At 38.6% G+C, this 27,322-nt stretch overlaps 1 protein-coding gene across 1 annotated transcript; it reads left to right on the plus strand.

The window, feature by feature from the left end:
- The first annotated feature begins 4,181 nt into the window (after window positions 1–4,181).
- On the plus strand, window positions 4,182–27,212 carry LOC134673498 (cell division cycle protein 16 homolog). The gene is made up of 11 exons (XM_063531493.1): window positions 4,182–4,432; window positions 5,627–5,790; window positions 6,376–6,505; window positions 7,990–8,152; window positions 8,724–8,851; window positions 8,933–9,200; window positions 9,475–9,611; window positions 10,117–10,245; window positions 10,766–10,924; window positions 23,711–23,996; window positions 26,248–27,212. The coding sequence occupies exons 1-11, from the start codon at window positions 4,343–4,345 to the stop codon at window positions 26,382–26,384; spliced, it is 1,791 nt and encodes a 596-aa protein (XP_063387563.1). The 5' UTR covers window positions 4,182–4,342; the 3' UTR covers window positions 26,385–27,212.
- The last annotated feature ends 110 nt before the right edge of the window (window positions 27,213–27,322 follow it).

The raw sequence follows: 27,322 nt of genomic DNA on the forward strand, positions 1-27,322 counted from the left end.
ACCTTATGGCGGCTGGTGCTTACGTCGCATAGCGCCGCAATAATATTGGAGCGGCGTTAATAATAGCGTAAGCGCCAACTGCCATAAGGTAGGTACCTTTATCTGTGGGACGTCACATATATATTACCTACTGTAAAACGTTTTACAATACACGTGCGAAAGTGTAATTCGCAACTCGTACCGACTTAAAACACTCCCTTCGGTCGTGTTTCAATTTATCGCCACTCGTTGCGAATTTCCTACTTTTCGCACTTGTATCGTAATGTACTAATTAAGACGAAACAGTAGCTGAGTTTTAAATATTTTAGGTAAATATACCCATCTCGCTAACGGAAGCGGCTCCTAATACTAGTGCGATAAGGACAAGGCGAAAAATCCTGCGTAAAAATATTAAAAATCGAGGTTTCGTACTCGACAGTTTTCTCCTCAAAAATTTAACCAATCGTAACCAAATTTGGAAATCTAAATGATTATGAAATTATCTGTTTAGACCGTTTTGCTTTTTTGGCTAATTGATATCAGTTTTGAATATTACGCCTCTCATTGCCGCATTGTCAATGAGGCCATTTTGGCGATATTTGAAGGGCTCTAGCGCCTTAAAAAACAAAAATATCAAAAAAAGCAATATTGATCTGTGTTGAAAAAATCATTGCTCTAGCATCAAAACCCACGGAGGAAACAGTCGAGTACTTTTGTATGGAGAAATGACCACTCCTGTTGGCTCTTAATAGATTTTAACCTGCAGATGTTTTAAAGATTGCTGTTATCGTAGCCGGCTAAGGCCCACTTGCACCATCCCACTAACTCGGGGTTAACCCGGTAAATCGCTAACCCATTGTCAAATTGTACTTAGTAACCATGGTAACTCCAGGTTTAACCGGTTAACCCCGGGTTAGTCGGATGGTGCAAGTGGCGCTAATTTGAATAAAGAAGGCAAGAAAGAAAATGCATTTATTTAACCCCACAACATAGAATATCAAACGCACACACGCGTAACTGCCACTTTGTACCCGGCTCGTGCCGGCAACAGAGCGGCTACCGCGAAAACCGAAATTCGCAAATTGCGGGGATCTTTCTCTTTTACTCCAATGAAGGCGTAATTAGAGTGACAGAGAAAAATCCCCGCAATTTGCGAACTTAGATTTTCGCGGTTATAGCCCAGTACGGTGGTATGAGCCTTTAGTCACCACACACTGGCGTTTCCCAAGCGTCGGCGACTAGTAAACTCTATGACTGCGAGACGCAACGTTGGCACAACTACGCAGCGACGCAAGTTTCCATAGTGCTGACTAGACGCCGACGCTCAAAAGACGCTAGTATGCTATATTTAAGCTAACTGCAACTGTAAACTGGTAAACACAAGGGGTCTCAGCGCCGAATACAATTTCGTACCATTTGACGTCGAGGCTCGTGGAGTCGAAGCGCTCTTAAGCTTATTAACTACCCAAAAGGATAGCACAGAGGTGACCGCAGAGCTGGCAGCTTCCTCGCTCAAGGCATCAGTCTTGCGATACCGCGAGGAAGTGCTGCCAGCATCTACGGCAAATGCCGCAGAGGGATAGTTTTTAGTATTTTTTTATTTTAAGATTAGTACTTATTGTCCACTTATTTATTTTTCTTCTTAGGCTAGGTTATTTATAATATGAATGTAAAAGTAAAATACAAAAACACATAGAAAAACAATAAACATACGTATAAACACATTATAAAAAACCTGTCCCAGGGTACCGCCGGCAACGGGGCAAGGCCCAAGCTGCCGGTGGTTAGGGCCGCAGAGTGAGGAACCGACGGACTATCCGCGCCGTGCCCAAGATCACCGCCTTCTGCATCAGGCCCTTGATCCAACCACCTGAGAGTCTCTCTAGGTGTTGGTCGAGACTCTTCGCTATTGGACCGTTCGCTGAAACAACTATCGGGACAATGATCGTCCAATCAGTATTTTTGTTAATTTATTAGATTTAGGTTTATAGTTCAGTGGTTTTCCATTTGCTCCGCGTCCCTTGCCTCCTTTCTCCAATTTGTATACTTTTCCATTTTTCGAAGGCCCTCTTCCACGTAGTCTATCCACCGTTTTTTAAGCTTGTTGTCTCTTTTGTTGGGGTTTCCACTCAGTTGCTATTTTAGTTGCCCTTGAATCCGGCATTCATTCTAGGTACAAAATAATAGCGATTAAGGTTCTCTGTGGTCCCCGGGCGACGTCACGCCGGCTATCTACGTAGGTGCACAATCTAAAATACCTCAGTTATTATCACCACATCAGGAAACACCGAATAAAAATTAGCAAAAATGTGCGAATACCATCGCGAATCCTCCGCTGTTTATCGGATCATGGAATATTTCTTGTGGATTTCTGTTTAATTCACGCCTTTGTATTATAAAATACGTCAATCTGATGTTTACCTTTTTACTTCTTATTGCAAAAGTAGGTAGCACAATATCTAAATCAGAATCGCAAAATAAATACTTTTATTTTTCTACAGACATAAAGCTACAGATTTCACACACACAGTACACATTACAATTTGTGCTAGTGCTGCACTCTGACGGCTGTATATTGCAGTAAAGTACCGTAAGTATAGGCACAGAATAAATAATAGTACTACCGTACAGAAAGGAAACTTCCTACAAAACCGAAGTTTGACAGCGGTTCAGGGTCGAATCATGCTATCCCTTCCTAATATATGGCACTATCCCTTTCGGCTATTTAGGGTTGTCAAAATTCAAGTGATTATCTTATCTGTGGTCGTGTACGCCAAAGGAAGTCAAGTGGTGCCAACCCTAATAATTGCTCGGAGCAATGCTGAGCCGAGCGGAGCCGAGTTTGACCGATCTCAGGAGTTTCGCACCCCTGTATAGGTAAGACTCTTGATTCGTAGGTAAGTAGATAATTATTTACCTATATTTTCGTTTTTGCCCGAATAGGTGTGACAAATATGTTTGTATGCCTTTGTTTTAAACATCAGCATTATATCATTAATTGACAGTGAGGTAAGTGTTAATGTCTTGACGCACGTAGACATTAGATATACTTAAGCCGGAGTCGAGTAACCGGCTGGCCGGCTGGCCGGAGTGACCAATGTTACAAAATTTGGTGATTATACCCTAGCAAAGAGAATAGATAGTATAGAGGACTGTTGCCAAAGTAAATTTTGTAGTCACGGTACATTTACTGCCATCTATCGACACACGATTAAAACTTAAAATAAAATTGAAAATGTATAAATTAATCAAAATATGTCTACGGATAAATGATTTTTAATTTTTATTGTTCCATTCTGACCCATGTTCTTTCACTGATATGTGTAAAAATTGTTAAATATCAAACGGCAACGCCATCTAGCCGAGAATAGGCCTAAGGAGTGTGCGCCATCTATTCGAGAATGACTTTTTCTTGATTTCCGAGGCACGTTTTTTTCTTAGACTTTATTTATCTTATACAGAGTTATATATATTATATCTCTGACCCTAGCATTGCCGGTGCGTTCATATTAGTGTGCTCAACTGTCTGAAAATTAGACAAGCCGTCGGGAATCGAGTTCAATGGACGCTCCGCTATTGTACCCTAGTCTAATGACATAGATTTAAAGATACAAGAGATGATATGACACTCGCCAGTTACTAAACTTGGAAAGGTGTAAAACCAGACCTTGGTTGTCCACCACACCACAAACAAGTGTAACTAGCTCTTAAGCTTCCTGAGACCCAGAAATACCTGTTTTGTTTCTTTTCTTAAAATTTGGGACTCTTAATATTAGTTGTTCAGTTGTTTTCTATAGTTCTAATAAATTCCTCTGTTCTCCTTGCACCATTTTTCATGTCTCTGTTTGGCTCGATGATTGACTGGTAGATAATGCCATTAGGCATTAAGTCCGCCTTTTGTACATTATTATTATGTTTTGTACAATAAAGTTTGACGTTTAAAATAACACTTGCCGTAGGCTATCAAAATCATTGCAGACTTTTCTTGGTCTAACTCTATTAGCACACTAGTGTGTAAGACAAAGATAGTGTGATTCTCTCTGTCATTGATAGAAATGAGACAGTCCTTTGACAAACTATACATAAGAACAATTGTTGGCTGTATGGGCGCAGTATCCTATGTCTGTAAGTGTATCTGGAGAAAAATAAAACAAAATGTCAATTGTCAAATGTCAACTGTCACTAATTTTGGAGATGTCGGCGGGCCAACACAAAAACATTACGTTTTTCTCACAATTTAAGCCTAAATATACTTGATCTGTCTGTAATTTTCTTACAAGTTGAATAAAAGAGGAATCTCTACTAGTCAAAGTTCAAAAATTGTTACTTTAAGTTATTGTTCAACATTAATTTGTCTTATGAAATGTCGAAAGCGGAATCCACTTCTCGAGGCGGCACCGATGGTCTGAACGTGGATTTTATGCGTTCACTAGTCAAACAGTACTCTGAACTGGTAAATATACAATTTTGTTACATTGCACACGCGTAATTTTGAACCAAAGTTTATTAGTAACAGTGGGAGGTTATGTTAACAATAACAATTACTTTTCAATGTTTTCAATTGAATGTTTGTTCTGCTCTACTCTTTTTCTCTTTATTCTCGCAGCAACAAATTGTTTGACTTGTGAATATAGAAACCTATCATTATAGTCTTTATAACAACAATATACCAATATTATTTGGAAATCTGGATGTTTTCTACTTCAAATAATTTTAAATGAATAAGGGCATGGGGCATCATGTTCTTATTGCAAGTTAGGTGTGTCAAAGCACTTATTGACGCCTCTGGCGCACGTCTTTATACCTCTAACAACTCTTGTTTCCACAAAATTTTCTTAAAATATTACAAAAAAAAACACTATAGGAGCATTCCACGGACTGTCCCATACAAACGGATTTTATTTCCTGTGTTGCGATTTTTATTTCGGCATTTTAAACAAGCCATTATTTATCTGTGCATATTTTAACCATTTGTCATAGAAAAGAAAAATCTTATACCTGTAAATCTTCAGAAAATTCGCGTTTGTATGGGACAAACGGTAGACAATTTCATGGAATGCTCCTATAGCTACAAGGGTGGTTTGTGAAGTAACCTGGTTCGATAGTAATTCAGGATATGGTTTTAGCTGGCAGAAGAATAGTACGCAAATTAGATGAAGCCATAAGCATCTCAACCTAGTGAGTTATTCACATTTTTCATAAAGCTTGGTTTCATAAAGTACACAACATTCTTCAACACATTTGTTTTCTGATTGTACAAAGTTACTTAGGGGCTAAATTACGTCATTTCAAATTAGGGGGGGGGGGGTCTGGACATCGGATGACGGTAGCATGAAGTAGGAGGAAATGGGGTCATTTGAAGCATGATTTTTGAATGATTATAGGGGGGGGGGTCAAAAATCGTCAAAAATCGATGACGTAATGTATGGACAGCCCCTTATCAAATCAACCTAGTAATATAGACTCCAGATAACTAACACAGACAGGCCAAGATAACTCTGCGTGGCATTTGTATGGACAAAGAGTGGCAATGTCATCATTAATATCACATTTCTATGAAAACATGATATTGATATTGACAATCCCTCAGTTTGTCCAATTCAAATCAGTGTAAATTTAGGTTACGCGAACTCTAACCTATTTTAAGGGTCTATGGACTAGTGCGCTGTTCTGGGCGGATGCAGCGGCAGCTGCCGGCAGCGGGTCGGGCACAGCAAGTGGCGATGATGTGTGGCTGCTTGCCAGTGCCATGTTGGCCAGGGGGGAGTACCATCGGGCCGCTTATGCTGTTACATCTAGAGGCTTGCATAAGTAAGTAATGGTAATGGTTCAATAAACATAGCTAATTTATAAACCGAAATAAATGTCCTATACTAAGAAAAAGTGACCAAGGCCTCCTGTGTTTTCTAGGCCTCGGAAGATAGCAAATGACTCAACATATCTGCCGTTTTAATTTGGCAAACGATGTACCAAACACCCTGTATCATTGGCCATATTACCAATTTTTAACCCTTGGTTTTGTTTGTTTACATTCTTTTAGTAACAACGGTTAATACTGAAGTTCTCACTAGTTGTAAGAAAAATAACTGTATTTGTTCCATAGATACAATCTGTAACAAGCCATGTCCCATATGCTCAATATTCAAAGGATTTATTGTTATTAATCTTATGAAAGGATTTTGCAATAAGAGAGTAGTTATTTTTTGCTAATAGTACTGTTTTTAAGTACTTAGCAACTTAGATTATATAGATCCTTCTAAAGCTGGGAAGATAATGTTTCACCTCACTTTGTACAAGCCCAATCAATTTATATTTTGTGTTTTTTTTTTGCAGAAAAAATGCTTATTCAAGCTGAGGCAGAAGTTTTAAAACATAATGTTTTTTATTCTTTGGCAGACAACATTTACTATGCCTGGGCGTAGCAATGCGCGCACACCTAGCGGCGCAAGAGGCCGCCACAGCCCTGGCACTCTTCGAAGAGAGCGACCCCGCGCTTTTGGAGCCCCGGAGTGACCAGACACACAATGTAAGCTCGTTTTAAGTTGTTTTACGACTTCTCAAGCTAGTTGGTAGGGACCTTGTCTATGAAGTTGGGGGTTTTTGGTACAGGTCTTTAGGATATTTATTTATTTGTGTGCTTACCCAGAGGAGAAAGTATCAAAGCTTTATATTGAGGTTTTCAAAGCTCAATAAGGCTAGAGTCGGACCAAGAAAAGTCTGCAGCGGATTTCATGCACGCAGTGCCAGTGTTTATATAAACGTCATCATTTCATAGAATTTTGACATTTAAAGTAACACTTGCATTGCGTGGGCTATCAAATCCGTTGCAGTCTTTTCTTGATCTGACTCTATGACGTGAGTAGATTGATTAAAGATAAGATAAAAGATAAAAAATAGTTTATTCAAGTAGGCATATTACAATGCGCTTATGAACGTCAAATAAATTTACCGGCTCCAACCGTACACCTCTGCCCCGAGAAGATTTAAATCCCCCCTCAATTGGAGGAGGGTATCCCAATATGGGACCGGCAACAAACTCGGCGGGACACATCTTTTTAAAACATTATTACATCTTATAATTAACATGCATTACGAGTAATTAAGAAAAATACAATTTAAATTACTATAGAATTCATGCAATTATACTCAGTGAGTACATAACTTTATAGAATTTGATATAAAAAATAAATATATATGTACATGAAATCACAAATACGTAGCTCTTTCAGAAAACAAATCAAATCTTACAAAAAGAAAAGAAAATAAAATCAATAAAAGAAATGAGAATACATATTATATGAATCTAACTGATTGTTATGAGATGCTTTCATACAATTTGATGTGCTTTCTTACCTGAGCTGAGTCACCTTTAACTCTACACATAATACAATGTTTTTAATTGCCTCTTGTCGTTATTACAGTTTCTGGTTTGGACCATGCATGTTTGTCTGTCAAGTAGTCCTCGACTCTGTAATAAGCCTTCAACATCAATGACTTTTTTAAGTAATTCTTAAGAGCTGGAAAGGGTAATCTTAAAGCATCCTCAGGTAACTTGTTATAAAAATGAATGCATTGCCCAACGAATGACTTCTGTACTTTACGAACACGAAACTTTCTGATAGCAAGCTTATTTTTATTTCTAGTATTATAGTTATGGACATCAGAATTCTTAGTGAAGGAGTCTAGATTCTTAACAACATAAATAATACTATCATATATGTATTGGGAAGCTACAGTTAAAATATTAATTTCTTTAAAGAGTTCTCTTAATGATTCGCGCACCCTTAAATTATATATAGAACGAATGGCTCTCTTTTGTAAGACAAATATAGTCTGTATGTCAGCTGCTTTGTCCCAAAATCAAAATTTGTGTCCCAGTATGTGAACTTAAATATGATATTTGAACTGAACTATTTCAAAATTTCTAGGCCACAGTAACTTTTTAAAAAATCCATAATGACTATGGACAGACCAACAGAGCTTGAACAATATTACTTTCTTCTTCCATAGCGCGCGCTAGCCGGCGTGCTAGTATCCCAAGCACGCGCTCTCGCCTCGCTCGAGCGGCGCGACGCGGCCTCGGCCGCTTTATGCAGCGCGCTCCGAGCAGACTGCGCGTGCGTCGAGGCCCTCGCGCTATTACACCGGCAGACACCGCTCACATACAAGCAGGGTGAGAGAGAATAAAGATACAGTAGGACCTCGTTAATCCGGACAGGCAAAAAACCGGCCTTTGATGGATTGTGGAGGTTTCCGGATTACTGTCTCTACTGTTTATGCAGTATTATTGGCCTGAAGAATTAAAATTGGACGTAGCTAAGCGAAAAGGGTCCAAAGCATGCAAAGTGAAATTTAAAATTCGAACTCTGCCTCAAACATAAGGTGCATTTATAGGACCCGTGGATGAGTTAGGGGGCAGCAAAGGAGCCGTCAGATTTATGGCGCGAGGCGTAAATTTGTCGTTAATGCTTCCGATGTAGCCCACAAGATGGCAGAACCTACTTTGCACAAGGAAACGTACCGACGAGAACGGTAGATGGTAGCACTTGCTTTGGTTTGGCAATCTACATGTGCACATAATTATGTTTCCACTTTAGGTCATAAGATGGCAGAACCTCCAATGCGCACGGTCCCTATTAATGTTTTTTGTGGATTGGATCATTTTCGCTTAACTATTGATTGGACCTCCAATTATGTGCTATAAATTGGACATCCAATTATGTGAAGATGTATTTTTATTACAGAGATAGAGTTGCTGGACTCTCTGCCCATTAGCAGCCAGTTAGGTGCCGCGGAGGGAGCGCTGCTGCGGGCCGCGTACCGTGACCGGGTGTACCGGCATTCTACGCCCCCACAGGATACAAATGATCCGGTATGTAATCCTAATACACCTACAATAGGATATCTGGTCATATCGTGAATTCAAAAACTAAATAATCCTTCCTTTCTCCAGGTATCATCATCAACAGAAGTGGTCCGCGCGCGTACAGCCGAGGCGGCGGCGTCGCACGCGCGGCGCCTCGCAGCTTCTTGCGATTGGGCCGGAGCCCTAAAAGCCCTCGACGGCGTGGACCCGTGGTGTGCCGCCCCTGTTAGGGCTGCGTGCTTAGTGGAACTTAAGAAGAGTGCAGAGTTATTTGCGTTTGCGCATACATTGGTGGATGCGTATCCGAACTCGTGGACGTCTTGGTTCGCTGTTGGATGCTACTATTACTTAATAGGTAAATTTTTGGACATACGTCCACTTCTTTTTCTGTAGACAATAGGTCCTCAAATCCTTTAAATAATGAAATGTGGGTCTGAGTTAGAGGCTGCTTGTCTTTTAAGACTATTTTAGAGCCTAAGAAAAGTGCAGAGCTTTTTGCGTTCTCTCATACATTGTAGTTGCATATCCGAATTATTTGACTCGTAGATTTGTAAATTTTTTCTGACTTTTCAGGAGAAAATTATATGTCCAAAGATGTTTCGATGACTCCTACAAAATATATTTTACAGGCAAGAACGAGTTAGCGCGGCGATACCTGAGCAAAGCGAAGAGTTTAGAGCCTGGCGCGGGCTGCGCCTGGCTGGCACAAGGACACAGCTTCGCGGCCGACAACGAGCACGACCAGGCCATGGCCGCGTATTTCAAGGTATAAGGTCAATAGACTGTAAAATATTTGTCATTTTTTTATGAATGGTATTAAACGATCAGATTTGTTTTGAGGATCAAACGTGTGTATGGGACCCATTGTCTTAAAGTATTGCTTGTAGGCCTACCGCGAACCACGTTTGACGTGTTGCATTGCATCCCTGTCACACTTACGTACGAATTTACAAATGCAACAGAGAGGCAACACGTCGAACGGGGTTCGCGGTAGGCCCTCTGACGCGGGTTGTGCCTGGCTCGCGCAGAGACACAGCGTCGCCGTCGACGACTAGCACGACCAGTGCCCTGTTTATCAAAAGCTTGTAACACAAGTGGAAGTCCCTTTTTGACAGCTTTTGTCAGAAAGGGACTGCCACTTGTAAACTTGTTTTTGATAAACAGGGCACAAGTCATGGCTTACTTACCTTCAAGGTATCTTCTCTTATTCGACCATTTTTCACCCACTGTTTTTAAATTATTAAATATACCTAGTTAATGTTATGTTTCAGGCTAGTCAGCTGATGGCGGGCAGCCACCTGCCGCCGCTGTACGTGGGCGTGGAGTGCGCGCTGCTGAACAACTTCACCATGTGCGAGCGGTTTCTACTGCGCGCCGCTACGCTGCACTCCTGTACAGAGGTAGGGCGTACTAATGGCAATACTTTACCATGTGCGAGCGGTTTCTACTGCGCGCCGCTAAGCTGCACTCCTGTACAGAGGTAGGGCGTACTAATGGCAATACTTTACCATGTGCGAGCGGTTTCTACTGCGCGCCGCTACGCTGCACTCCTGTACAGAGGTAGGGCGTACTAATGGCAATACTTTACCATGTGCGAGCGGTTTCTACTGCGCGCCGCTACGCTGCACTCCTGTACAGAGGTAGGGCGTACTAATGGCAATACTTTACCATGTGCGAGCGGTTTCTACTGCGCACCGGTACGCTGCACTTTTGTACAGAGGTAGGGCACTAACAAATAAAATTTAGAGTAGAGGAATATTGAACAAAAAGTATCGCCTCGAGTAGATGGCGATACTTTTTGACATTTAACAAATTAAACACATACCAGTGAAAAAATAAGGATCAAAATCGAATGGCGTTCTAAAAGTGTAGTTAATATTTGAATTAGTAAGTATTTCATCGAAAGTTTTTTTTTTTCAGACGGGTGAGGAAGGAGGCTGGGACACCATAGCTCGCGTAGTCAAAGAGCCTCATGTAGCTCACGAGGCAGGGGCCGCCGCTTTTGCCGCGGGTCAACCTGGAGCGGCTAAAGAGCTGTGGTTGGCGGCGTTACAAGCCGCTCCCGAGGTAAGAGGCGAGGTAAGGCTGGGCCAAAGAGGTGGGGACATTATAGCTCGTGTCAGGAGTTTCGTATAACTGACGAGGCAGAGGCGGTTGCTTTCGCTGCTGGACAGCTTCGAGCGGCTAAAGAGCTGTGAATTGCAGCATGGTAGGCCACGCCCGAGGTAAGGCTGGGACAAAGAATTGTGGGACAATAAAGCTCGCGTAGTTAAAGAGCCTCATGTAGTTCACGAGGCAGGGACTGCTGTCTTCGCTGCGGTGCAACCTCGAGCGGTTAAAGAGCTGTGGTTGGCGGCGTTACAAGCCGCTCCCGAGGTAAGAGGCGAGGTAAGGCTGGGCCAAAGAGGTGGGGACATTATAACTCTTGTCAGGAGCTTCGTATAGTTGTCGAGGCAGAGACTGTTGCCTTCGCTGCAGGACGGCTTCGAGCGGCTAAAGAGCTGTGATTCGTGGCATTGTAGGCCGCGCCCGAAGGAAGGCTGGGACAAAGAATTGTGGAACACTAAAGCTTGCGTAGTCAAAGAGCTTCATGTAGTTCACGAGGCAGGGGCTGCTGCTGCCTTCGTCGCGGGGCAACCTCGAACGGCTAAAGAGCTGTCGTTGGCGGCGTCACAAGCCGGCACGAGGTAAGGTTGGGACAGAGGGTTCGGAGAAATTATAGCTCAAACAAAGATAAAAAATAGATACGGTAGTTAAACGGTAATATTAATTGAATTTTGTATAAGGTAAAGGCACCTATTACCGTGGTAGTTAAGGAACTTTTCAAAAGAGATCCAAAAATTAAGGGTATCAATGCTGTCTAACAGCCAGGATTTTTCTTTTTCATCAGAGCATTTAATGAACTTTCCGTTTCGCACGTTATTGGATTCATTCTGGGTTATTATATGTACTATATGTAGCAATATAAACATAAAAAAGGTGGTAAGTGAGACTCATAATCTTTGTCTATCTGACCATGACAAGGCTCAAACACTCACTATCAATGTGCAAAGGTCAGATAAATGTATTCGATGGTTTGAGTTTGTTAGAGACTATAGTTGTGAAAATATTGCTAAATTTTCTGAATGCATCTCTGCACTATCTTTCTCTGACATTCTGGGTACTGAGGATTTTAATGAAGCATTTTTAAAGTTCTACGACCTTTTGCGTTTATTTTACGACTTATGTTTTCCTTGGATTAAAATAAAAACTAGCAATCGCCAAAATAAGGCCTGATTCGAAACAAATTTGACAAATTCAGAGTGATTTTTCTTGGATATTTTCTAGCTTACTTTATATATACACTACGACATTATAATTATCAGAATCACAAAATTATTATACCAAAAAATTTTTTTTTTATCAATTCTAAGATGATCAAAAAAATCAAATAAACGCCGCCGTCTTTTTAATTAGGCGCCAAATTGCTGTCAAAAACTTGATAAGTATGGAAGAAACTTGCACATAACTAATTTCCAACATAACCTGTTACCTAATATTATACCAATACTGAAAGGTAATTTCATTGCAATATCCATGAAACAATGAGGATCTAGACATATCTTCAAATATCTGGCGTATCAGGAATTTCGTCGATGTGGTGTCAGTTACCGGGCATTGGTTACTTTTCGACAGAGAAATCGACACCAACATCACTAAAAGAAACGGTTCGCAGCTTTAGTTTAATAATGCGGATTTCCAATATTACTTTGATAATATTTGGAGATGATCCACGATGTTTATGAGGCAATCAGCATGCTTAAGCCAGTACCCTCGAAATCGGACCAAAAAACTTGATTCAACAAAGTCCCACAGTATTGACCTATTGAACGGTATGGAGTGGAGTGTCCAAGGAATTAGTTCGTTAAAACAACAAAAACTATATGCAATATAATATTTCAAAATAAACATTGTTCTTGATAGGACTCAAACTAAGAAACTGTCAAAAAACACTGTCGGATGTATGATGGAGGGCATACAACAAAACTAACGACAGGAGCGGGAAGAAATGGAAAATGATGAATTTACTTATAAATAACAATTTTTAAACAAATTTTCAATAAATTATGGAAAAACAAATCTTGATTCAGCTAGCTTCAGTACCATTAATAGGGTTTTCAATTTGGCAGATTGAATTCGAATCAGGCCTTAAAATAAAGTGGATAACCAAGGGAATACGACAATCATGTTACACGAAACGTAAGCTTTATATGAAGTGTAGGACTTCAAAGAATAAGAAAGAAAACAAAAATATATTGAAATCCTATAATAATATTCTCAGGAAGTGTATTTTTGCAGCTCAGAAAATGACCAATAAACAGTTCATTATAAACCATAAGAATAAATGTAAGGCGACTTGGAATATAATATCATCAATGACATCTAATAATAATCATAACAATAATCTTGACTCTATAGAATTTAATAATATGACATATACCGATCCACAAGAAATTTGTAATTTATTTAATAATTATTTCATTAATATTACTAGTTCTAATTTAGATATATTACAAGTACCCCCCCAAGCAACAAACAATCTGGTTAATCAAATAAATTCAATGTTTTTGAAACCAGTTGATGAACATGAGGTGTACAAATTAATTATGTCGCTAAAGAACAGTAAAGCTTGTGGCTATGATGACATTATTACGAATATTTTGAAATTAAATGCAATAAGCCTTACCCATCCCCTGACACATATTATAAATCTTTCATTCAGTCAAGGCATTTTCCCAGATCAGCTAAAGTTATCAATTATTAAACCACTATTTAAAAAGGGTAGTCGCAAAGATCCAAACAATTATAGACCTATAACATTAGTTCCAGTTTTATCTAAATTATTTGAAAAAGCAATGTCTATGAGGTTAACGAATTACCTTGAAAAGAAAAAGATATTACAACCTAATCAGTTCGGATTTAGGAAAAGTCATTCGACTGAATTAGCATGTTTTTATTTTATCAAATATGTCTCAGAAGCAATAAATAACAAATTGCCAATAACTTCAATTTTCCTTGACTTAAGTAAGGCTTTCGATACTGTTAATCATAGTATACTCTTGAGGAAGCTTGAAATATATGGGATTAGAGGTTCAGTACTTTCTTGGCTCAAAAGCTACCTGGCAGACAGAAAACAGTGCACAGAAATTCAAAAATTAGTTAGTCAGGGGAGAAGTCTTGTGAAACAAAAGTTCCGGTCCGACTTTCGCGAAAATAGATGGGGAGTTCCTCAGGGCAGTAATTTGGGCCCATTGTTATTCCTGGTTTATGTTAATGATCTTCCCCAAGCTACCGCACAAAAGTGTATATTATTTGCGGACGATACTACAGTGATGATCAAGGGAGAAAACATTCTAACGTATGAAGCTGAAATAAATAAAGCCTTGGCTGATATCAGTACATGGACCAGCAATAACAACCTCAATATAAACCTAACGAAAACAGTGTACACTCAATTTCATTCCTATCAAACCAATCCTGACCAACTAGACATCAAATATAATGACATCTCAGTAGAAAAATATGATAATGTGAAATTTTTAGGTTTACATATTGACAACAACTTAAGCTGGAAAAAACACGTCGAAGTTGTTTGTTCCAAACTTGACGGATTTGTATTCGCCCTAAGGGAACTTAGAAATACGGTATCCTTACAGGCCGCAACGACTGCCTATCACGGATATGTGTCATCTGTACTTAACTACGGTCTTTTACTATGGGGCAATTCGGTCGACATTGAAAGAGCGTTCATTCGGCAGAAAAAGTGCATTCGTGCGGTAGCCAACGCTTGGATCACGGACAGCTGTAAACCACTGTTTAAGAAATTTAATGTTTTGCCTTTGCCTTGCATGTACATTAGGGTGGGCCGTTTGAGTAAATATTGGAAATAAGCAATGTAATACCACCTAAAAGATGCGTAATTTTATGTAGATAACGAGAAAAATAATTTAAAAAATCTAGCTATTTACTTTGAGCCCTCTACCAACGATTAAGTGTAAAAATTAAAATATTTTTTTAAATAAAATTTCAATATTTTTTTTTTCATTTTTTTTTTGTTTGAAGAAAGCAATGCCTTAAGCATCCGACATGATTTTAAGCAATGCCTTAAGCATCCGACATGATTTTAACGTTCGTCAATTACACTCCTAAACATTTTTTTCTGAAGTCGAAAAAGTACTCGTAAATTGCGTTTTTCGGAAAAAACTTTTTAATATATGGCAGACGCCCAAATTTGTATTTGAATCCTATTCTAGGCCCATTAGTGAACAATAAAATAAAATATATCATAAAAATATATACTGTTTATAGCAAACCAATGAGAAAAGGGTCATTCCACCGTTTCGGGTGTTACACTTGAACTCATAAAATAAGGTTTTATTCGATATTGTAACAGGAACTAGGAGGTTATAACTATTGATTCATCTACTACTTTGATAATATTTTCCTTTCCTGTACGCACATTATTAAAGTATACGAGAAATAACGAGAGAATCACTAAAAAGTAGTTGTTTCGGGCGTTACGCGAATTGGCCTATACCTTCTGACCATCAGTACCAAAATGTATAATTAAGCGAATTTTATCAAGTAAGCTCCAGTTTTATTTATGTCAAGTAATAATAGTTAGTATAGTCTACTGAAACACTGAAGTCACACTTAGTATCACTTCTTATTTAATTTTAATAAAATAAATTACCTGTTTCGGGTGTTACTCATGGTTCGTTTCGGGTGTTACGAGTACGAAATTAAGACAGATTTATACGAAATTATGGCTCATTTTATTGAAATTATTGTCTTTTTAATAAACTCGATTAAAAATATATGTAATAGATGCTGAATTATTTTAAAATACATTATCTTAACAATAAAAACTGTTTCTCGAAGATATCATAATTATTTTTCTTTCGATGCGAATATTTCCGAAAATATTCACTTAATCAAAAACTTGTTGATGGTGACACCTATTCATTTTGAAAGATCTATCCAACGACACCCCACATCACAGGGTTAAATGCAAAAAAAAATTAAAAATATTTTTTTTGTACAGGAGCTACCATAAAAAAACATTTTTTTTCGGTTTTTTTTTGTGACATGAAGGTTCGGTATGTTTTCTATGGAAATAGGTTAGTTTTGACTTCTTAAACCAGTTTTCATTTTTCAACCCTTTGGTAGCGTTTCTTATGGAATGACCCAAAAAGCACATCGTAATATGCCTGAATTGGCATAAAACGCAACTTTTGCCTAAGTTTACAAAAATAGGAATAATTGTAAAAATGCATAATAAAAATGCCAAAAATTGTTTTTATCATATTTAAGCAGTTCTACTTTCATATTCAATATAAACTAAATATTTATTGTATATATTAACGACCCTTCTCGTATTTCATGCGATAAAGTGATAATTGTATTTTATATGAACTGTTGGGGTGTTATATTATATGATTTTAGTGAAAATTAAGAGCTAAATACTACTGAATTAGGTTAGTTAATGGTCTATTTATGTTATATTATAATAATTTTAATAAATAAGAGCAATCCAATATTTTTAATTTTTTTTTAATTTTGCCCTATTTTTTTTTTCTTCGTCGGCTGGTAGAGGGCTAAAAAGAATACCTATTTTGATTATTTTTGCTAGAACTGTAATCTACGCATTATTACGCAACTTTTGATACCTATTACGATATGAGTTTTGAATATTTATTTTCTTCCATACAAAATCGGCCCACCCTAATGTACATAAAAAAAGCATGTCTGTTTGTGATAAAGCACCCTGAACTCTTTAAAAAGAGATTTGATGTATTTGCTGGAAATCGGAGAGCGCAATACAAGAAATTATATCAGCCTCCTTCACATTCTACTGTATACCACAGAAATGTATACAATATGTGTATAGTTATATTCAACAGTCTTCCCGATGAGCTAAAACAAATTGATAGTAACCAATTTAGCAATAAGATTACAAAATGGCTGTCTGAAAATTGCTTTTATAGTGTAAGGGAATTTTTAGAGCAAAAATTGTTAAAGCAAATAGAATAATATTTTAAGTAGCAGAGATTATGTATATTTCTTGACATCTTACTATTAAATTATTTTCCCAATGACTTCTAAATAAATGATGTACACGACATCCATTTTGTAATTTGTAATTTGACATTTCATATAATATTTTAATTTATCGATTTTACTATTTAATTGGACATTTTATTATTTAATACCTATTCAATTTGTTACAAGTGGATGACATTTTTTTATTTTATTTTTTAACTATGACAAATTTACCCACTGTTTTTTATTTTTCTAAGTTTTTTCAATATTGTGCTTTTATTTTATTTTAAAATTAACTATTAGATCGTCAATTATTTGCATGTCGTGTCTTCGACTGAATACTGATACTTACATTAGTGTCCGACCGAAACATGTTTTTTTGCCGAAACCGAAACCGAAACCGAATGTTCGGCTTTGGCCTCAGTTTCGGCCGAAACCGAAACCGAAACCGAACCTTTTGTAGACTTGTGAAAACCGTTGAAAATATGTCACAAAACCGCTTTTTAGAGGAGATGCCAATTCGTAGAAATTACCTTATTTACAATTTTCGTAGGACCGAATAGGTTTATACCGGGCTGGACTAAAGCAAAGGGGGTGCAGCACTTAGAAAAAAAATCATCAGAGTGATGTTATTATGATACTTATTTTTCATGATGTTATCCTAGAGAATACGCTAAAATACGCCGCAAGCACCATTTTTTATTTTAGAGAAAAGTTATTCCTACAAAACATGCTTATTTTAGCGTATTCTCTACGATAACACAATAAAAAATAGGTGTCATAATGAATAATGACACAACATTCATCGAAATTTTTACTGTTCTAGACTTTTCCCAACTTTCGGGTCAAATATCATGGCCATTTTCGATTTTAGAGTAAATTTTCTCCTACAAAACATGCTTATTTTAGCGATTTGATTGAATTTTTTCTGCCTCTTACGATTCCTATATATTTTGCACTTTTGGTAAAAAAAATCTGTCTTGTATAAAATTTGGACTAATCCATTCAGCCATTTTCAATTTAGAGCAGTTCAAATTGAACTCTGGATTGTCAAATTTTTGAAAGTTTTCTAATAATTTGTTAGGCCAAGTGGTGAACATTTTAGACTATGTTATACATTTGTAAATTTGTAATCTACTCACAAAGCCCCAACAATTGCCCAATTTGGTACCCCACATGGTATGTTTAAAAGAAAATAGTTTACAATTTTGTACTGCCGACTTTATGACGTCAATAGAAACACATTCCATCACTTTATAAAGCGACAACATGCATTTTGTTAATCAGTAGACTATGCTGATTCCAACTACACCGCTTGTCGGTATAAACCTTTTTAGTCCTACGAAAGTTGCTATTCTTCAACTTGGCCACTCCACTAGTTATACATATTAATGGTAATATTTCATTTCTAACTGCAGCTGCACTACCGGTACTGAACGCGTCGCTGTCATTGTCAATTTCCATAGTAAAATTGACAGTAATGCAGCTGCGGTTAGAAATGGAATGTTACCATAAGACTGCGTCGCCCGTCCAGTGACGCCTTGATTAGGGGAATTGTATTTTATAATAAATCAATTAATTTATGTATGTATACATAAAACAGTATATTAATATTGTTGTCCTACTTGTTCCCCAACTTTTGATCTTTGTCACATGTATAGTTTCATAGTACGAAGTACCAATTCGTAAGTTTCGGCCCGGCCGAAAGGTTCGGCCGTTTTTTGGCCGAAACCGAAACTACAGCCGAAACATGATTTTTTGGCCGAAACTGGCCGAAACCGAAACCGAACCTTCGGTCGGACACTAACTTACATGTAAAACCTTTGTCATCGTGTACCATACGTATTCTGGCAAATAAATAAATTCTATTCTATTCTATTAAAATATTTTTTGAAGCCAAAATGAACAAATCTTCTATTACCGTGGCAAGGGACAGGCTGTGATTCTATTATCGCCAATTGAGCTTTCATTACCGAAAAAAAAAAGCGCTGGTGGCCTAGCGGTAAGAGCGTGCGACTTGCAATCCGGAGGTCGCGGGTTCAAACCCCGGCTCGTACCAATGAGTTTTTCGGAACTTATGTACGAAATATCATTTGATATTTACTAGTCGCTTTTCGGTGAAGGAAAACATCGTGAGGAAACCGGACTAATCCCAATAAGGCCTAGTTTCCCCTCTGGGTTGGAAGGTCAGATGGCAGTCGCTTTCGTAAAAACTAGTGCCTACGTCAAATCATGGGATTAGTTGTCAAGCGGACCCCAGGCTCCTATGTGAGCCGTGGCAAAATGCCGGGATAACGCGAGGAAGAAGAAGAGCTTTCATTACCGAGGGTACAATTGGCAAGATTTTTCTGCACTCGTTAATAGAAACCAAACTCAAAATTCGAAACCTAATACCGAGGGTTAAAACAATGATAACGACGTGGGTTCTGTATATCATTTTTGTGTCATTAAGTTTAATAATGACACAAAAATAAAAAATAAAACTGTAGGAGTATGTTTAAAAATACCATAAATACAATACCAAATAGTCACTCGGTAATAGATAACTCTTTAAGAGCCTATTACCGACCCATTCGATATTCCTCTGGGTCGGTAATAGATTTCTATACATTCTATCACCGAGGGTAATCTGATCATACCATTATTATTTATTTATTATTATAATATAATATTTATTTATTTATTTATTACAAGCTTCTTGTAAAGACAAAATCACATAACCGGCAAGTAAATTTTAGGTTTTATCTCAAAATAAAAAAAAGTTGACAGATTAAGGGTTCCCATAGAAACAAGGAAATCGGTGCTGAAGTTTTTGTTAAAAATTAAGGGTTAGTTGAATACTTTCCATACCACGGAAATAGCTCTTTAAGGTGGTTCGCTTAGGTTACTTAAAACTTAACTCTCGCTAGATGGCACCACTTTTGCAAAATTTCAGGTTTTATTTTTTTGTGAAATGGTCATGGTATTTGTATACTTAAAAGTATGTTTCGCGCACTCTTTAAATAAATATTGAACTATTAAAATAAACATTGAATACTTCATTGTGCAAAAACCACCTTTTTAATTCGACGGAGTGTTGCTGTCACGCTTTTTCCTACTATTACTCACACATGCAAACAGTGTTTCCGTGATCCTTGTAGTAGACAATTTCACACAACGTAAGTATGTTGCAATAGCGTAACGGTATGTTCGTGGAAATACGTGCAAGAGGATTGGGGTTCAAGACTGGTGCGAGTAGGTAATTTCTTTTTGTTTCTCCTTTGTGTTATCTTACCTTTAAACGAGCAATTGTTATACATATGTTACTATAAAAGCCCGAAGTACGGCAAAACCTAGGATTTACCGGTGCCGATCGGTAAAAGCGCGCCCTCCCCCCGCCTCCTCCAAATCACGTCATCGTGTTTACGCGGATGTCGTCGCCGGTCCGAAAGTCGCATCGAACCGGGTTAGTGTACCTGTAAAGGGTACTGATCGAGCGGCTCCCAAGGAGAAGCTCCCTGTTGCCAGTATGGATGAGGAGGATTTCACACTGGTATCAAGAAAGAAGAAGGCGCGCACGGCGCCTCGTAAGACTCAGTGTGGTACCGCCGAACCGGCTAATTCTGGCTTGCGGATTGTTACACCGAGTAAGGCGCTGTACGTATCGCGCTTGCATTACACCGCCACGGCTGCTGAAGTGGTGGAGTATGTACACCAGAAGACCGGCTACACGCTGAGGGTGTTCCAGCTTCGATCGCGCCACTACGTGCACTTCAACTCTTTTGTGGTGCGCGTGCCGCGACCATTGCAGGGGACCATCGAGTGCGCCGACTTCTGGCCGAAAGGTGTCGTGTTTCGGAGGTTCCGGGGCAAACTGCCGAATCCGACACAAGAGCAGCCGATGCAACGGAGCCACGCCGTTTTGTCGACTAAATAGTGTTTAGTTTTAAGTTTATAAAATACATTATGTATGTTAGTCTGTAAGGTATTTGTAATATGGGTCTTGTTGCCTGAATTAAATTTCTAAATAAAAAAATAAAAAATAAAAAAAATCAAAGCCCGAAATGTTAAATCTTACTAGTTTACTTCGGGCTTTTACCAACACTGATATGGTAAATCCTAGGTCTTACCACGGCGACCGGTAAAGTTTGAATCATGCACTGATTCTTGAGATTATTAGATGAAAAGTAGGTAGGTTTGGATCTCCCGGTTCTGCTGAAGGTGAAAGAGAACTCTACTAGCCTGCATCGTGGCTAGGCACCCAGGTTTAGGTACAGTTAACTTTAAAACCGAATCTGCAGCTGGCCACTGTATTGGGTAATAGAAACGCCTTCCGTATGTGTTTCGCTTTCCAGATGACCAGGGTGCCTAGCCAAGATGCCAATGGTGTACGCTCCGTAGCGAACGAAGCGCAACCGTGTCTGTCGCATTAATATGACAGAGTGACAGAGAGAGATGTATCACCCTAACGTTCGCTACGGAGCGAACGACTGGCATCTTGGCTAGGCACCCAGATTTAGGTATAGTTAAGATTACCGCCGAATCTGCAACTGGCCACTGTATTGAGTAATAGAAACGCGTTCCGTATGTGTTTCGCTTTCCAGATGACCAGGGTGCCTAGCCAAGGTGCCAATGGTTTACGCTCCGCAGGGACCGAAGCGCAGCCGTGTCTGTCGCATTAATATGGCAGAGTGATAGAGAGTGGTATTACCCTAACGTTCGCTACGGAGCGAACGACTGGCATCATGGCTAGGCACCCAGATTTAGGTATAGTTAAGATTACCGCCGAATCTGCAGCTGGCCACTGTATTGTGTAATAGAAACGCGTTCCGTATGTGTTTCGCTTTCCAGATGACCAGGGTGCCTAGCCAAGGTGCCAATGGTTTACGCTCCGTAGCGACCGAAGCGCAGCCGTGTCTGTCGCATTAATATGGCAGAGTGATAGAGAGAGGTATTACCCTAACGTTCGCTACGGAGCGAACGACTGGCATCTTGGCTAGGCACACAGATTTAAACGCTTTTTAAAAATCAAAAACTATTACTTATGAAAGCAGAAGAATATAAATGATCGTATTTGATTTATAATTGTTACATATTTGCCGTAACTTATTTTTAAAATGTGTTTTTCAATTAAAAGACACGTCAAGATTGTTTACCTTATTTCTAATGCTAAAAAAAAACAAACTATAGTAATAATTGTGTTTTTCATTCATAGACAAAATCCATTATTTTTAACCACAGGAAATTTTATACATTTCTTTTTTATTGCAGTGAGGATGTCCTCATTGTAAAAATAAGAGAGATTAGGTAGAGTATAATTTCTAATTTTCTTTGTCAAAAATAAACGAATACGTGTAGCCCATACTTAATCAATCGATTTATGATAATAAGAAAAATTAAATAAAAAAACAATACGAAATTTAGATGTAACAAAAATACTAAAAGTTATGTTCCAGCATACAATGACTGGGGATCGAACCGGGAATCTTCCGTTTGTAAGCAAAAAAGCGACTGTTTGCATAACACGCCACGATAGTTCTTAGCTAAGCTGACGAACTTCGGGTACTTATTCTCGCTTAGGTCAATTAAGTACCTGTCAAACGTCAGTGTCAATAAAATTGCACTAAACATGACGGCACTCCAAATTCGCGCCGTGGTCAGCCCGGCAACGTCGGAAATGGTATGGCAACGTCGCAAATGTATCTGTACACGACATTTGTAACACACACATACGTAAAATTGATGAAAATTTAACTATGATTTTTGCATGATTTCTGTATGAAACATTGTTTTCCTGTTAATTTCGCGCAAACGAATATTCGAAGGAAGATAAATGCGAAAATATTTATGTGCTAATAGTGTGTAGTTACTTAATGAGCTTTGATTGAATTTTGTATGAAAATCGAACCACCTTAATCGTGTGAATAGATCAAGATTGGAATAAATAAAAGAAATTATAAAACTGATAATTTGTACCAAAACTAAAGAGTATATAACAAAACTACCACTTTTTCTATTACCGTTGCATAACACGGAATTACTTACCACAGAAGTAATTGGCGCCTATCACCGCTGTATTTTATTTTCCATTTTAAACGTATTTCCCGGTCAAAAACTTAGTTAAAAGTAATTCAAAATCGTGTAGGAAACAATACACAACCTCTTAAAAGGCATTGCACTAGTTTATTTGGCATAACTATTACGTAAAACACTAAGTAAGATTGGAGTGCACTTACCTGTGGCGTCACGCGTCTGTATGGAATGGCCGGTTCTTGCGCCGCCGTCGCACAAACTGACGAATCGCGAGTTTTTTGTTACAATCACACAAATGCACACTAATGGGCACGATAGACCAATGAGTGAGCTTGTTTTGTGTATGCTTTATTTCTTAGGGAATAGATCTGTTTGCTTGCAAAATGCGTATTTGTAAACACCGCGGTGTTAGGCGTCGATTTTGATACCCGCGTTAATAGCCGCCGTTACCTTAAGTACCGGCAGTTTAACCTTTTGACCGTTAAACCTCAATATCAACTTTTGTGTATTTCAGCAAGGTTTATGATGACGCGACGCACGATATGGCGCTTACGTTATTATTAACGCCGCTCCAATATTATTGCGGCGCTATGTAACGTAAGCGCCAGTCGCCATAAGGTGTCTTTTACCGTGGACATAGTATTATGTAAAACGTTCATAAGCGCTCGTCACTAGGCCTACATGAAGAATATTTTTGAGTCGACTCGACTCGATACGCGCTGTGTACAAAAGGTTAAATATGATTGAACGTAAAAAAGAAAACGTTTTCAGAGCGAGAACATGCACCCGCGCTGGGCGGCGACGCTGGACGCGCTGGGGCACGCGTGCCGCAAGCTGGGGCAGCTGACGGAGGCGCTGGCGTGGCACTCGCGCGCGCTGGCGCTGCGGCCCGCGCGCGCCGCCACGTGCGCGGCGCGCGGGCTGTGCCTGGCGCTGCTGGGCCGGGAGCGCGACGCCGCCGACGCGCTGCACGCCGCGCTCGCCAAGGACCCCGACGACGTGGTGGCGCTCGCGCTGCTCGACGCCATAGTCGACAGGCTCGACATAGCACTCACGGGTTAATATTTCACTAAAAAACTTTGTCATTCTCGAATAATATTAATGTAATATTATTAGCGCCCCTTGCACCGTCCCCCTAACCCGGGATTAACCAGTTGAACCGTTAACCCGGTGTAAAATTATACCGGTAACTATAACTCCAGGTTTAACCGGTTAACCCCGGATTAATGAATGGTGCGAGTAGCCCTTAATGTGATGCCATGGTAACCGATACGAATTGTCAATTAATAGATTTCAAAATGCATAGCCGATGTACAATCGTTAACGCTCCGTAACTAACGAAACGCAACTATAACTCGCACTAATATAAAACAATGACAGAGAAAGATAAATACGATAAAATATGGAGCGTTAACAATTAGCATATTGGGTACGCGCCAGCGAACTGATATACATGGAAGTATTCTGTCCGCTCAGTTATGACCCAACGTAAACTATTCGATTGTAGGCGGTGCTTACAAACTATTCGATTCGCAACTTCAGTTCGTCCGAGATGACAGTCAGTGACGGATGGCTAAATAGATTTATAAAAACAACGTTTTTTTGTAATTAAAAATGTCTTCATGTGTCGTGAAGTGGTGCAGAAGTTATTTTAGTTCATACCAAGGATAGTGGAATCACTTTTCACTTGTAGTAAACAGATAACTTCAGTAAAATTTGGAATAAACATGACGATTTGTTTTCAATACTACCGTGCTAAGCTAAAACGTAATAACTGCATACGACTTTCATAACAACATACGACTTTTTAAATTGCGAGGATAATAGGGATGGTGTTATGCCAAATGAAGTAGACTATTTTATTAACTTGTGCTTGGTTTAGGTATTTTCTATATAATTATAAATGTAGTAATGAATTCTTTCTTACAGATTTGTATTTTCCTTTTTTAATTCATGAAAAGGAGCTGTAAAAAAACTACCTAATTATTTCAAATTAATAATCAAATTTGATATTATCATTTTACATTACTTTCCATTCAGATTTTCACAAGATGCTATTCGCAGAGAACTATGGAAAAAAGCTGTCCAATTAGAGAGACATGAAATTAAGTGGATGCCTGGAAAGATATCTAGAATATGTTCTATTCATGAGATATAATTCGTGAGATAATCATACCCGGTCTTCTATATGTAGATACACTTCCACTGAATTAATTGTACAAATACACACATTATCTGAAAATGTTGATCATTCGAATCCACCTACACCGTCACATATATGTAGGTTCTCTCTCAAGCCATTTCCATCAGTAGAAAAGAGGTGCAAATTTAAAAAATGTAAGCGCGCGAACGGGTGTGGTCCCATTCAAAATTTTTATTTTTGGACCTTTTTCTACTGACAAACTTGCTTGAGCGGCTATATACATATAAAATATTTCCATTGGAACTGAAAGTGGGGATTTATTGTGACTCCGCCTATTCAATATTTTTGACCCGATTCGTGTACCTACCCATGTAAATTTTGCAGGCTGTATAGTCAGTCCGAATTCTAAGATCAAGTTTACCATACATTTACAATGGCGTACTCGATCTTAGAAAAACGGACAGACTATACCTGAATGTGACTTCGCACTGCCATACAAATTGATAATAAAATACTTATTATACAAAATACTTATTATAGCGGAATACATTTATACAACAATGATTTATTTACTTATGTTGAGTTAGTCTGTCATTTCACAACAACATTTTAACTAGTTATCTTTTAATCTGCATTAAATTATTATACGTGTATTATTTGACTGGTTCTTCAATGTATGGCATAAACCTATCCCTGTCCAAGTCATATTCTAATCAAATATGAACCGCAAACTCTCAGCGGCCAGTACGTATAGCAAGAAGGTTATTAGCGGATTAATGTCGCTGATTGGTAGTTATTGACATTATATGCATTTCATCTACACTTAGCTATATGTACCATTAGTGTAAAAAAGATGACTATTATTTTGTTTACCAGCTTTGATTACAGGCTCTGTAAACGCGTCGTCTTATTTAAATGTAGGCGTAATTTTGTATGTGTGCTAATTTGGCCCGAGAATTTGAACGGTAATGTTCCTAAAGGCGGTTTCCATACTAAATATGTGCGTTCACTGGTACACGCCTAGATAGGAAATCACCAATATAAAGAACACCGAAACCCTTCTAGCTATCTCAAAATAGCCCTTGAATCGCTTAGAGCCACCCGTGGTCCGATATTTAACCTTCCTAGGTCGAGAGAAAAATATAAAATTTCATTATAATTTCAGAGGAAGAAATCCCAGCCTTCCCATTCGGCCCCGTGGAGATCTCCCCGCCGCCCGCGGCCGCGCCGCCCACGCCGGGCGCCGGCACCGACCACTCCGACATGAGCATGAGCTTTGAGCTCAGCATGAACAACGACTGAACACCTACATTTACACTTAGAACGCCCTGCGATTCATTTCATGCGGTTTCAGAACCGCAAAAAGTGCAACGTTCGGCATGCTTCATAAATGGACACACTTGCAAGACTGAAACCGCAAGAAATTAATGACAGTGCGTTCTAAGCCTTCATCAATGAATCCGACAACACCAGCCTAAAGTCGCTACGATTGAAGATAAACGCACATAGATGTCACTACAATCGTCTTTTTTTTTAAGGCCTCTAGAAGGCCTGCGGTTGCATCTAATTGCCACGATGCTGTTCATACTTTTTGTATTAAAATATATGGGTCGCGGCAATTAGACCGCAGACAATTATTTTTTGAAAATGACCGCTTAACTTTGCCGCGTCGCGTCACCGTGAACGTTATCGGAAAGGTTAAAAACATGTCATTGAATCAATCCAAACAAAAACATAAACCACAGACAACATATTTTTTTGGATTGCCGACAGTTATAACTTCTTATAATCTGTGGATTTTCTTTGCGTTTATTCAGTTTGTACAATTAGGTAACCATAGAAAGACTAAAAGCAAAAATCCTATAAACACAAGCCGAAATGAAACTAGTATTCTTAACTTTCACTTTTAACGGGAACAGAAAGAACTACTTGTATTTTTTTACCTGTAAAGTTGCTGATAGTTTTTATTTCCATAAACGCATTCTATCTAATGAAGTAAACAAAAAAAGTCTTAAATCATGTTGACACCTGTACTTAAACGAATCGATTAAATAAAATACTCCGTAACATAACGAATTCAATTTCTTATCAGACTTACTATGTGTAAATATTTTTTACACTATATCTGTAAGTATACCTACAAGAAAATAAACCTTGTAAACCAAGAGTTGTGTTTAACTATTCTATTGACAGTGGAATGGCAGATCCCTTAAACGACACTGGTCAGAATTGATATTACA

Source organism: Cydia fagiglandana, chromosome 2, assembly GCF_963556715.1.
Source record: "Cydia fagiglandana chromosome 2, ilCydFagi1.1, whole genome shotgun sequence".
Classification (NCBI taxonomy): domain Eukaryota; kingdom Metazoa; phylum Arthropoda; class Insecta; order Lepidoptera; family Tortricidae; genus Cydia; species Cydia fagiglandana.

What these genes read in the sequence shown, in the direction of transcription:
- LOC134673498 (XM_063531493.1), top strand. Translation starts at nt 4,343, where the DNA reads ATGTCGAAAGCGGAATCCACTTCTCGAGGCGGCACCGATGGTCTGAAC. An exon ending in ACCGCTCACATACAAGCAGG is followed by an intron (nt 8,153 to 8,723) that starts GTGAGAGAGAAT and finishes TTTTTATTACAG; the next exon opens with AGATAGAGTTGCTGGACTCT. An exon ending in CACAGGATACAAATGATCCG is followed by an intron (nt 8,852 to 8,932) that starts GTATGTAATCCT and finishes TCCTTTCTCCAG; the next exon opens with GTATCATCATCAACAGAAGT.